This window comes from Schistocerca nitens, chromosome 1 (genome assembly GCF_023898315.1).
Source record: "Schistocerca nitens isolate TAMUIC-IGC-003100 chromosome 1, iqSchNite1.1, whole genome shotgun sequence".
NCBI lineage: Eukaryota > Metazoa > Arthropoda > Insecta > Orthoptera > Acrididae > Schistocerca > Schistocerca nitens.
This window is the reverse complement of record NC_064614.1, coordinates 1145142467-1145156312: the sequence shown is the minus strand read 5'-3', so window position 1 is coordinate 1145156312 and position 13846 is coordinate 1145142467. Positions and strand designations below refer to the sequence as shown.

Genomic DNA, 13846 nt, shown 5'->3' with positions numbered 1-13846 from the left:
TAACCCGCTGAATCGATTTCGATGAAATTTGGTAAAGAGACAGTTTGAATCCTGAAGAACAACATATGTTACTTTAGAAAGTTTGTAGTACCAGATACTTATTGACATGAAGAACATTATGCGAAATAGGGAAAAATACTTACTCTTTGACTTATGAACTTTATCATACTTGTGAAAATACGTTTATTGATTGATATTGTAAAGGGACATCTACCTCTAGCATTACTTTTTCGCAACAGTATTAGTCGATACCAGTAATATTTTTCAAATTTTGGACAGGTCGGTATTATCTCAGCTGTTTTTCTGAAAAATTTCACATGCTTTTATATACAATATGTTATATTTCAAGCTAAAATTTATTAAAAGGATTTACTTTATTTTCGTTGTTACAATCGATATGTACCGGCTCTGAGTATACAGTTAAAATTGTTTTTTTTAGAAACATTTGAAATTAAGAAATATTTTCTATTATTAATTACGCAATTTAGTTCTGTTTATTTCTGGATTCATTTATAAAATAATAATCTAAACTAACAAATTCATTTGTCAAAAAAAAAATTGTGAACTCTTTGGAATACTGTTATTACTGCAGAGTGAAGTAGTACTAAGCACTCCTCTGATGTGATCGGATATATTTTTGTATTTTGGACGAACAATGTAATTTTGGCTTTGTTGATGTGAAAATTCAAAAGACGTGAGACAATAAATTATCGTAAAAACAACAATTCTGCAATGACATTCTTCAAAATTGTTTAGATCAATTGAACCATAGGAATCTAGAATGTGAGAATTTCTGCTTCAAGAATCAGACCCATAGACATGAAGAACTAGAGCCAACTGTGCAAGAAAAGTGTACTGTAAATCTCACTCCTCTCGAATTGTTATAAAAGACTTAACCATAGTGGTCAGAAGCAACAACAAGGAAGGAGGGGTAGATTACAATATGTACTGTGTAATACGATTCAAAGTAATGAATCCTTACACAATCTTTAATCCATACTTCCACACTATTTCAGTAGCACATTGTGTAGATAGATGCGAGCTGCTGCCTATGCCCATCCACAGGCACTGCGCAGCTGCGACACTGTTAATGCCGACGCATAGGGCATTGCGACAGTGTGGGAGAGGGGAGAGCGGAGAGTACATCAAGAGTTATGCTTGCTCAAACAGGAAAACACGTGAGGGCAGCTGATGTTATTGCACATATGTCATCTTACTTAAGGGGAGGTTTGCTATCTTCAGTCCGAAAAAAGCATGTTCCTTGAGAATTTTTTTCTCGGGGTGTGTTATAGATATCAACATCAAATTTGGTCAAAATGTTTAGTCAAATTTGGTCAAAATGTTTATTGATATTTCCTCTACAAACTGGAATTTTTTCGACCGGAAATGTCGAAGAGCAAAGACAGAAGTGCCGTCGGAACGAAACAAAATTTCGATGTAGACCTACACGCGCGGTATGTCGCAGGTCAGCCGGCTCGTCTGAAATCAAAATTGAGTTGACGTTAGCGAAGTATACAAGATTCTTTAGTAGTTGTACCTCGCTTAAGTTATTTGGACCATAGGAAACAAAATGGCGGCCATTTGAAAAAAATAGGGTTTTTTTCATCGATATTTCGACTTCGTCGGCCAAGTAAAAATATTTATAGTTGATGGATCGGAAAAAAAGTGGTGCGACTCCTAGACAATTTAGTTAGCTTCGTCGGAAATAAAGAACCATGTCAATCGGTTCAGTAGATTTGAAGTTACCGAACTGCGCGATAAAAAAAAAGGCATTTCGAGAAAAACGCGTTTGAAGTTTTGACTACATATAAATGCAATATTATGCAACTTACGTTCAATCTGCTATTCCGGGTCCATAAACTAATCCCTCCTCTACCCCATAGAGGGCGTTCTGCTCAATCTGGGCCATTCTGCTCGATCTGAGCCATCCTGCGCTGCTCCAGAGCCGCTCGTACGGCCGGTGACAAACGGTTTTCGGCCGCTTGAATGCGGTGGTCGTCCGAATGCTTGGCGAACTGCGTCGAATAGAGTACCAGGGTGACGTCCATCATTGTCATGGTCTTCAGAATTGCTGAATACCCTTCGTTGAAGCTGCTCATTGTCAGGAAAGTCGCAATCTCCACAGTCTTCGCACCAGAATGCAGATGATTGGGGGCTAACTTCCAAACACATGCGTTCAAACTTTCATTTGAATTTTGTGTGTTTCCTCCCAAGCACCGGTACGATAACTCGTCCTCCGAAAGAAAAAAACTGGTGCGTGAAAAGGGCCGATTTGAGGTAGGTGCATTTTTTTGTTCAACTGTGAATAACAAAATTTCCATTCCGTATTCGGAATAACCGTTTCAGGCGTATATGCTAAACACTTTTATGGATCCAAAAATGCAATTTAAAAAAAATCGATTTTTTGAACCCAAAGATAGTAAACCCCTTAATCACCATCACTCATCATAACACTAATACGTGAGTGCAACAGTAATATATTTCACAAAAGATAGTGCAGCGTGGATTACAAATGCTAGGAAAAGCCGGCCGCGGTGGTCTAGCGGTTCCGGCGCTGCAGTCCGGAACCGCGGGACTGCTACGGTCGCAGGTTCGAATCCTGCCTCGGGCATGGGTGTGTGTGATGTCCTTAGGTTAGTTAGGTTTAAGTAGTTCTAAGTTCTAGGGGACTTATGACCTAAGATGTTGAGTCCCATAGTGCTCAGAGCCATTTGAACCATTTTTGCTAGGAAAAATTATACACGAAACGTACCTGACTGACTGACAATGCTTGAAAGAGGACTTCAGTACTCTCATATGAAATTACTAAGAAGCCTGCTGCAAAATCTGCATGACAGTGTGTGCAACACGAACTTTCCAAAGAAACTCAAAGACTGTCTGGTGGAAATTTTACAATGTTGAAGAGTGTTTATAACATTAAATTTTGTATATATTGTAATTTATAATGAATGATGTTAGAATGTAAGCAGTATTGTTAGGAAATAATTGGTAATGAATGTTTTGTGTTTTTGATGTGTCCTGTATTATACTTACTTTTATTCTACTCAGTGTAAGTGTACAGTATCAAACGAAATTCATTTCAATGTCAACGTATACATATGTTGATACTGTGCTACATCGACATTATGACACATTGAGGATGCAGGATGTTGGGATTATTATATGAAGAGTAGAAATGCAAAATGCTCTAATGCTTTTCTTACCCAACACGCGTTTTCAGTCGTGTTATGTTCTTGGTACTATGTTGAATGTTCCTAGACTTGTTCATCATGGAGAAAATGTTTGTAGCATTCATTACTAGCTGGAGCTTGGTATTTGTGCCAAACAGTGCTTCTTTCATGAGTTCCAAGTACCATGTTTTAAGATCTCCATTTTGCCTAGTATGGTTTGAAGAGGTAACAAACAATGTTCTGTGAGTGAGTAATTTTACATAAACGAAGAAAGGTAAGCAAGATATTTGTTCTAAACGATTTATACGAGACTGTTGAGCCATCTAAAGCTATGAATCTATTCCATATCATTTCAGTGCATATAACTGCATTCTTTATTTTAAAAATGCTGCTGAAACGTTGCAAGTATGCAAGATCTCCAAATGCAGTGCCATAAAAATGTTTTGTACTCATTCATTTCAAACACATACTAAAAATTCTTACTCTGAAATAGAAGAATAGATAAAGCAATGTATTCAAATGAGGAAATACCATGGCTGATGTATGCTATGCGATGCTTCATTTGAAAGACTGACCATATTTATCAGTTGAAACCCATAAAGACTTGCTGACGATGTTGCCATTCTTCCACAACAGCACTGGCAGATTTTACTATAAACATTGCAACATACAATCCCACCAGAACAGAGTTATATAATAAACTGAAGTTAGCAGATTTTTTTCTTTATTCACTTTTCTTATTCCCTTGTAAAATATTTAAAAGTAAGAGAAATATTTTTTTTTTTGGTAAATGTCTAAAAGTGAAACTGTTATTGCTATATTTCTGTACTTCTATTATCAGAAATGAAATGTAGTGCCTCAGTGTTAATGACACTACTAACATAAACTTTCTTCTTGGCACATCAACACAATCAGTTTGCTTGTGTCGCACTTAGAGTATTCTTAACAAATTCTTTATTTTCTAGTTACATTCATTATTTTTTACAGTGAGGAGGTGGGTGGCATAATTCTGGGGTATCAGAATACCTTCTCATGTTTTTTTGGACACAAATAAGTTATATACAGCAAAAAGTTCATTCCTTTGTGATTCTCCAGAGAAATCTGCGACTTTACATTTAGAATGCTTTCCATTTCCAGTCTACATATATCTTCTTTACAATGTACTCCAATTTATCTTCTTTACAATAGACTCGAATTATGTTTCCAATACATTATGGTTTTGATATGTTGGGCTTTTGATGAATCGACAGATGATGATGCTACAATTACACAAGATTTGTTATGTAGGAAATTTGCAGCTGAGAGGCATGGTAATTAGTTTAGAGAGATCTGTTTCAGTTGTACTAAAGTTTATTTATACTGTGACTGGTTTTGTGATTTTAAAAACCCATTTTCAGGTGTGTGAAATAATTGATTATTATAATACACAAGATGCGGTCGGTCCAGTCCTTACAAAAGCTTCAGTCATTGCATACTGACAGAAACTGTCTGTTGCAAGGCGGCTGCACCACTGTCAGTAGTGGTTGATGTTGGCTTTTCAGCCAGTATGCAGTGGTTGGAGCTCTTCCACTGAGTGGCTCAACCGCACGTTATGTGCTATCAGATATGGGACTTTCATACACTTTAAGATCGGATTTTGAAATCCTGAAACCGGTCGTGGTTTCAATACGTATTAGTACAATTGAAGTGGATCTCGCTACATAAGTTTTCGTAGTACGATTAATCGGATATAAAACACTGATATTTTCGATGTGTCAGAATTGTAGATTATTATTTCAGAGACATTATTAGGTTCGAGTAAACTGACTATTGATATTTGTTCTAAGAGAAATCTGTGGTTCTTGATTTAGCCACAAGAGCCCTGAAGAAATTTGTTTAATTTTTATTAACACCTAGTTAACACTAACGTTGATAATAATACAATTTATAGGACTGGTTACTTACACTAAATACACACACACACACACACACACACACACACACACACACACGCACGCACCTACGCTGACAGTATGGCAGAGAGAGACAGAGTTTTTCTTAGAACTTGAAAAACCTTTTAGGACAGATCCTCATACAAGTAGTAGTTAATTTGTTATGAAGAAAAGTCAGGGGACAAATATGTGGAGAAAGAGATTTTCACTCTGCACCGGAGTGTGCACTGATATGAAACTTCCTGGCAGATTAAAACTGTGTGCTGGGCCGGGACTCGAACTCAGTACCGTTGCATTCCGCGAGAAAGTGCTCTACTATCTGCGCTACCAAAGCACCACTCGCGCCCCGTCCTCACAGCTTTACTTCTACCAGTACCTCGTCTCCTACCTTCCAAACTTTACAGAAGTTCTCCTGCGACCTTGCAGAACAAGCACTTCTGAAAGAAGGTAGGAGACGAGGCACTGGCAGAAGTAAAGCTGTGAGCACGGGGCGTGAGTCGTGCTTGGGTAGCTCGGATGGTAGAGCACTTGCCCGCGAAGGCAAAGGTCCCGAATTCGAGTCGCGGTCCGGCACACAGTTTTAATCTGCCAGGAAGTTCCACATTTGTGGAGGAAGACCACGGCCTGATTACATTACAATCAGGTTCAAACGAATGTTACACACAATAATGTAGAAATAAAGAGACTTGCTCAGAGCACCTTAGCACAAAGAGCTACAGTACGTCAAACCAGTGTCGAGCGTCTAGAGCACTACGACAGCATGTAAGAGGAAGTATGAAAAAATTATTACTTGCATTCAATGTACGTATAAAATACAGTTACGGAAAACGCTTCGATTTTGGCCTTCTATCGAAGGGACACTAATAATTTCTGAATATCGATGTAACGTGAACAAAATACCGCATTTCGGACTACCGTCGCAATTTGTACGGACAGGCACGCGGGCGCCGGAGCGCTGTGCCTGGCAGCCGAGGCCGGCTGCCGCGAGGCGGTGCGCGCGTTGTCTGCGCCCGCGGCCGCCGGGCCCGACGCGTGGGGCAGCACGGCGCTGCAGTGGGCGGCGGCTCGCGGCCGGGACGTGGCGGTGGCGCTGCTGCTGGAGGAGGGCCGCGCAGACGTGCGCGCCGCGGACCGGGACGGCGTGACGGCGCTGCACGCGGCCGCCGCCCGCTGCGGCGCGCCCACCGTGGAGGCGCTGCTGCGCGCCGGGGCCGACCCGGCCGCCGCAGACGGCGAGCTGGCGCTGCCGCTGCACTGGGCGGCCGCCGCGGCCAACGCGGCCGCGCTCGCCGCGCTGCTGGAGGCGTGCCGCGGCCGCACGTGCGACCCGCCAGACGCCACCGGCCAGACGCCGCTGCACTACGCGGCGCGCGCCGGCTGCGTGGAAGCGGTGCGCGCGCTGCTGGCCGCGGGCGCCTACCGTAGAGCCCTGTGTGCCGGCGGCAGAACGCCGCTGCACGTCGCGGCCTTCCACGCGCGACCCGCCACCGTGCGGCTGCTGCTGGCCGACGGCGCGCAGGACGTCAACAGGCCCGACGACCACGGGCAGACGCCGCTCTACTGCGCGGCCGTGGGCGGCAGCATCGCGACGGCCGCCCTCCTGCTAGCTGCCGGCGCCGACAAGGCGTTCTGCAACAAAGCCGGCTTCTCCCCGCAACGGGTGGCGCTCGACCAGGGCCGCCACGACCTGGCCGCGCTTCTGGACGAGAACGACGACAGCCCGGTCGTCGACGAACGAACGGTTCGTATGACTCTCCGTAGACTGACTTTAATTAATTTGTATCTATCGTTTGAGACTCGAAGTTGCAACAGGTAGACTGCTCTGAAAATAACTTGACTCATGCATGCTCATTTGGCAGAGGGTAAACGGGTAGTAGCGGGTCCGCCATTGTAAATAATCACCACGGCATAGGGCAGTTTGACAGATGCATATCTCACGTCACTTAGCCACAGCCAGTGATCCTGCAAATGACAGTATTAACTGATTAACTCAGTGTTACCAATACATTGACAAATAGATGGGGTGGCCTGGGAATTAACTCCTTATTAAAATTGTTTATAACTTTTTAAATACTTAAACAACTTCCACGAAACAACTGAGATGCCCGCTAAACCCGCTGGGCAGAACAGGTAATAGGATTGTGGAATGGGTTCAAATGGCTCTGAGCACTATGGGACTTAACTTCTGAGGTCATCAGCCCCTGGACTTAGAACTACTTAAACCTAACTAACCTAAGGACATCACACACACCCATGCCCGAGGCAAGATTAGAACTTGCGACTGTAGCAGTCGCGCGGTTCCAGACTGTAGCGCCTAGAACCACTCGGCCACACCAGCCGGCGTGTGGAAAGGGCCAATGTTTGTGGTCAGTTTTTGCTTCTAATTGTCGTTTATTGAAATTTAGTAACTTTTTCATAGCTGAAGGCCTCCAACAAGAAATTTTAACAAGATAAAAATCCTATTACGATAGCAATAAAATAATTCAAAAAACAACATACGCAAAGTGCAATACAAATGGCTGAGGGCCACAATTAATTTCCAAAACTTTAGACTATATTACCATAGACCTTTAAAGGCAGAAGGCCAGCATGTTTAACAACAATAAATCTTAGAAATCAACAAGATAAAATCCAATTAAGATAGCAATAAAATAATTTCAAGAAACAACATATGCAAAGTGCAATACCAATGGCTGAGGACCACAATCAAACTTCAAAATTTCAAAATATATTACCGTAATTTTTAAAAGCAGAAGGCCGCAGTGTTTAAGCTTGAAAGGTAAATTTTAAAATTAATTTAACAATTTTAAGGAACAAACAATAACCATAAAATTTAAAATAGCTGACAACAGATAATTAAACACCAGTGGTACTCAGAAGGCCCCCAGGGAGATCGGTATGCCCTCGTTCACTTAGGTGAGACAGGTGGTGAGCCCAACTACACTTGATCCGTCGGAACCCAACCAAGGGGCAGCCACAGACCAACCGACACAACAACTTGCTTCCCGTCAATCAGTACATGAGAACCCCAACCGGAAATGTTACAAACGTGATAATCCACAGTGGAGTACGTATTAGCTGTCAAAATTACACACCATGTTGGACTGCGACAACAGATGAGGAAAGGACGCTGCCTGAAATTATGTTAGTGGCCAGGGCAGGTAACCGGAACACTAACGGCCACTAGGCAGAAAATTCCGCTGGTACACTTGAATTTGAAACACGGTAATAGTTAACTCGCTCAAAAGAACACTGGCTGAATTTACGTCAGTGCCCAGGGCTGGTAACTAGAACACTAACGGCCACAAGACAGAAAATTCCACTGGTGCACTCAAAACGTAGTCGACCAAAATAGTTAATAGCACCGCATGGCGACTAAATCTCAGCAGTAGAACCACTCGGTGTTGCTCACCAGAAAACACCACCACGCTTCCACCACAACATGAAAGACGTGGCTTGGGTAGTTGAAACCACTACTCAACTTTGATGTCCTGAGTGGGCGTACCACGCAGCTCGTAGCGATCGGACAGCTCCGACAATGCACAGGGACTGCCAGCAGTCCCAGCCGACTGCACCACGCGGAGAACTTCCCTCGTCCGCAACAACCGACCGACTCTCCAGAATGCTGACAACATCTAAAATCGTCGTCAGTAGACATAACGCCAACTACTCACACAACCTGACAAACACTTGCATGAAGAACTGAACGATACACAAAAGTAACTAAGCATGCACGAAGACAAATCGGGAGTAGATGCGCGCGCACACACACACACACACACACACACACACACACACAACCAATTCACGAACGATCAGCGAACCCAAACGCGTCGTCCGGCAGGACGAACGACCTACGATGCACCAATACAGTGGCCCGGCTCAGGTGATGCGTGCCGGCAATGGTTGGGCAAGCCATGTCGACGCAGGCCTCACTGGTCCGACACGACTGCACTAGTGCCGCATTGCAACTGCCCGACTGGCAGGTCCGGACTGCGCTCCCAATGCGTCCCCAACCGACTGGCAGCCCTGGCCTCGCGACCCGAATTGCCTATCCGAACTGCCACCCGACAGACAACGACCGGGAAGTAATAGCAGCTGAGCAAAGATACTACGAGAGAGGATATATTGATGCGCGCTGCTAGCGCCGGTCACGGTCAGCAAAGCAGCAACTCAGTAATTAATGTAGTGAGGTGGGAGTACGTTAAAAACAGTGCGTAAAACAGATGATGGCGGGAACACGAGCCACGCACGGCTCAAAAATGATGTGTTGTTCCTTACAATAGTAGAATTGTTATACACCATTAAAATTCAGCGTAAGTGCCACTGTTGCCTACCAGAGTCTGTAAATGAATCTGGATGTTTGCGGTACTGTAGGTAATCCAACAGTATATTTCCAAGAACTTGGTGAATTCGGTCCTCCAGTTCATCAAGAGTTTTTGGTTTTGTGTGATGAACTGCCTCTTTTTCCCCACCCCCAGAGGAACAAATTGCATAATGTCGAGCCACCCAAGGAATGATAAAGATTGTCATCCTAATTATTCCATTTGGATACAATATTGTGAACACAATTTCCAAGCATAGCAAGGTACAGTTTTGCATTCATTGTGTCCCGAATGAGATATGGGCCCACAACTTTTGTAGATGTCATGCTGCACCATTCTGTGACCTCTGGTCGATGTTGGCTTTGTTCAGCAACCATCCTTGGATCCTCTGTTGCTGAATAATAACATCTGTGACAGTTAACACGGCTTCATCTCATCACAGGATATAAATATCACACCAGCCCTCATAACAAGCAAACATCATCTCTCCGTATTTCGTCACAGCCTTCCAGCAATAATTCCTGGCAGTAATGTGCTTTCCATGGACGAAAATTCAACTCTTTCTTCAGAACAGTACGCATTGTGTGTCAGTTAAAACCACCGTCACGAGATGCCTGTCTTGATGATTTCTGAGAATTTTGGGTGGAAAATTTTCTGAACGACGTGCACATTTTCCTCTGTCCTTGATGCTGACGGTTCCCACTTCTCCTATCATCTGGTGTCTAATGCAGTACCTGTCTCCGTTACCTTTGAGTGGCAGTTCCTTATAGTCTCAGAATCTACCGAGGCACAAGGTCCTTTCACACTTCACCTCCATCTCTGTACTTGTATCATAGATCACCGTACATATTGTCAGAATGCCAGCTGAGCCCTCTAATGCAACGCCAGATGTTGCGCCATGATCCTCCACTGATATCGGCATTGACATAAAAGAAATGAGATATAATGCAATACACTCTACGACTATAAGTAACAAAATGTTTTTTGTTTCTTGAAAATTAGTGAAGTATTAGAAAAGTTATAAACAATTTTCAAAAAAGAGTTAATACTCGCCGACCCTGTAGCGTGCAAAGCCAATGTTCTCTCACTAGACTACTGAAAAATAAATAGTCACACAAAAATGGATCAACCAAACCTAAAAAAGCCCAACTGACGATCGGCAGCAAAAAATCTCCTTAAAAAAAAAGAAAGATAAAAAAGTAGTTTAGCATGGAACATTGGTTACTATGATACTGCCATTGTAAAATAAAGCATATGTGTCACAAGAAAAGCATATCCCTGATGACCAGTACTTCAGTATTACCTAAATATAATATTTTCTTCTAGATCTTTCCTGAAATAGTGAAGCCTTGAAAAGTACTTGTGCCTATTTTCCCCACCCTTCTTTTCTCTCTTTATTGTGCAACTATAATAGATATTCCTGTAACCCCTGAGCAGTCTTTTTAATGAGTTTGTTGCTTCTTCATTTGCCTGTTTTGACAAAAATTTTGGGGCAGTGCGTTTAATCGCACTTGCCGAACCTAAAGCGCGCAAAAATCTGTGGTGCCTTGCTAGGTAGTAAACAGATCACAATAAAAACACTTTTATGGGACGCAAGTAGCCTACTGACAGTCAACTGGGTCGGATGCCCCTTCAGAACAGCGGGATGGACTCGTCCAGCACAAGGGACGATAAAGTATTTCTGCGCGGGTGCCACGTCCTATGTAACTATCTATGGGAACATACAGAACTCTATGGCCTTAGTCCTAATCACTATGGGTTCAAAGCAGACAAACCAGTAGACGATACAGTAAATGCAGTCTTTCACACCATAGGGAAAACTGATGTAAGTATGCTATCGCTATCTTAATGGCCATTGCAGGCATCTGCAACAGTCTTTGGTCCCTTGCATTGTTTGCTCGACTCCATGACTCCTTCGGGTACCCGCATCTGGTACAATAGCTCCCTCACTTATTGCATAACCTGAGTCGCAGACTGATAAGCAGGAAATTCGAAAATAGTCAAAACGATTACATAGGATGCCCCCAAGGATTCATTTATGGACCTATATTTTGGGATATCGCAATCGAAGCACTCTCACATCTAACAGACGAGTACTGGCACACTGACAAGGTCGTGGAGTAAGTAATGACCTGTTAGCGGTGTTTCCTGCAGACAGCAGATCGGCACTACAGAGCAAAGCCTGTGGTATCTTGCACATTATACAACAATAGTGTGGTCGAGCAGTTCTAGGTGCTTCAGTCTGGAACCGCGCGACCGCTACGGTCGCAGGTTCGAATCCTGCCTCGGACATGGATGTGTGTGATGTCCTTAGGTTAGTTAGGTTTAAGTAGTTCTAAGTTCTAGGGGACTGATGACTTCAGATGTTAAGTTCCATAGTGCTCAGAGCCATTTGAACCATTTGAACAATCGCAGCACACAAGACATCATATGAACTAACTGCAAGGAACATTGCAACAACACCCATCGACTGAAATTCACATCATAAATATCAATCAGTGGTGAGCTTCGCAGCAAGAGTAAGGGCACATAGGCTTGCTCTAGTGACTAGCAGGTCAGCAGTGAGGCTGTCGTGAGCATTCTGCACTCTCTCAACAGAGGCACTCTGTGTCGTGTTGGCTCTCTTCCTGATCGACAAAACGATCAGATATCGGACTGCGTTCTGCTGGCTTGAGAGAGGAAGACACGATAAGATCACGAAAATAACAGAGGAAGACGTCGAACACGAATGCCAACGAAACTCTTGGTGGTTGGGTGTCTGGCACCCGAAGTGGGAGCAAAATGATAAAGGCTGTAGGGTTTACACCTTGTTCCCGAACATCAGGAAATGGTTCTGGATGAATCATGTCAATCCTGGCTGTAGCATCATTCGTTTCCTGACTGATCATGGCCCATATCCAGCACACTTACAGCACTTTCTGCCTATGGCAACTGTCAATGTAGTGAATATAGAGGTTCCGAACAGATCAAGCTATACTGTCAGTGGTACTCACTCATGTGAAATGTAAGAGGAATAATAACAGAAACAAACACAGACTCAGGGACTCACAGAAGTGGAGGCGACTAACTGAAGTAACAGACGTCATCTTCAAGACAAAACACCATCTGTAAACAAATCAGATCTCACAGGCATCGTAATAGAAGACAAAGAGACGACTAGGTTAATCGGATGAGGACTTCAGTACAACAGACTCTCGAGCACCGACACAGAGGATATTAAAACATGAAGAAGAACATGTGGACACCCAAACATAAGAACAGTTAACACAGATCGAGCCAGAGAGTCATATGTTATATAATCACCACCAGTTATTGCATCAGGCGCCACACTAAACCTGTTATTATAATGACATAGATCTTTTTAGCATATAGAGGAAAATAGAATAAAAGTACAAACCTGACAAAAAAACAAGAAGAGACACGATACATGTAATACATAATACATTTGAACTGTAATCCTCCATTACATTGTGTGCAAACTCCACGTAGAAAGTGTGACCTAGGATGGTGTTCCAGACACCATGCTAAACCTGTAAAACACTAACCTAGAATGAAGCAGACTCGAATATTTAAACACCTTTTTTAAGTAACCTAGGGAGGCACTGTGCAGGGACATGTGGCTCGATGACACATTCTGAGACCTCCTCCACGAACAGTGCAGGCGAAGGGACATCTACTACTAAATCTGTCGCATCGTCTTTTAACATTATTCGTACATCAAAATTGCTTTCTTTTATAATTTTCTGTATCCAGTTTCGTGTATAATAGTTTAATAATTACGAGGGCTGGAACTTAAATAGTGGCAACTATTTATTCGGAACCGATACAAAAGAGTTACATGTTTGCACCTGTTACTGTCCAAAGTAGTCACGAGCGTTTAGTAGAACCCGTTGCAAGCGATGTGGAAGGCTTAGTATACCGTTAGCAGAGCCTGTTCTGTTGGTAGTGCGAATGGAGCGGTCTACTGCCTGTCGAATCTCTGGAACTTCTGAAGCGAATGCCACGAAGTGGTTCCTTCATCTTCGGAATCAAATGATAGTCACGAGGACTTAAGTCCGGGGAGTATGGTGGATAGTACAGTACTTCCCAGTCCCATCGACCGAACAGAGCATCCACAGCTTGTGCTTTATGCGCCCGCGCATTGTCGTGCAAAATCATGGGTAGGTTGCGCAGAAAGTGTCGCCGCTTCTTTCGTAAAGCTGGTCGCGGATGATGCTCCAAAAACGAACAGTAATACTGTGAATTGACGGTCTGCCGTGGATGAACGTAATCCGTTATGATAATACCATCACAGTCGTACACGAGAATCACCATAATGTTCACCATACTGGGGATCTGACGCACTTTCGACTTTCGCGGCGACCCACAATGACGCCATTCGTTGGATTGGCGTTCCAGGTTTGGCTAATACGATGTGGCC

General features: G+C 43.4%; 1 protein-coding gene across 1 annotated transcript; it reads left to right on the top strand.

Annotated features, from left to right (window-relative positions):
- Positions 1 to 4601: 4601 nt before the first annotated feature.
- LOC126232670 (ankyrin repeat domain-containing protein 65-like) lies at positions 4602 to 6526 on the top strand. Its single transcript, XM_049942812.1, has 3 exons — positions 4602 to 4606; positions 6038 to 6417; positions 6450 to 6526. Exons 1-3 carry the CDS (start codon positions 4602 to 4604, stop codon positions 6524 to 6526), a joined length of 462 nt encoding a protein of 153 aa, XP_049798769.1.
- Positions 6527 to 13846: the final 7320 nt, after the last annotated feature.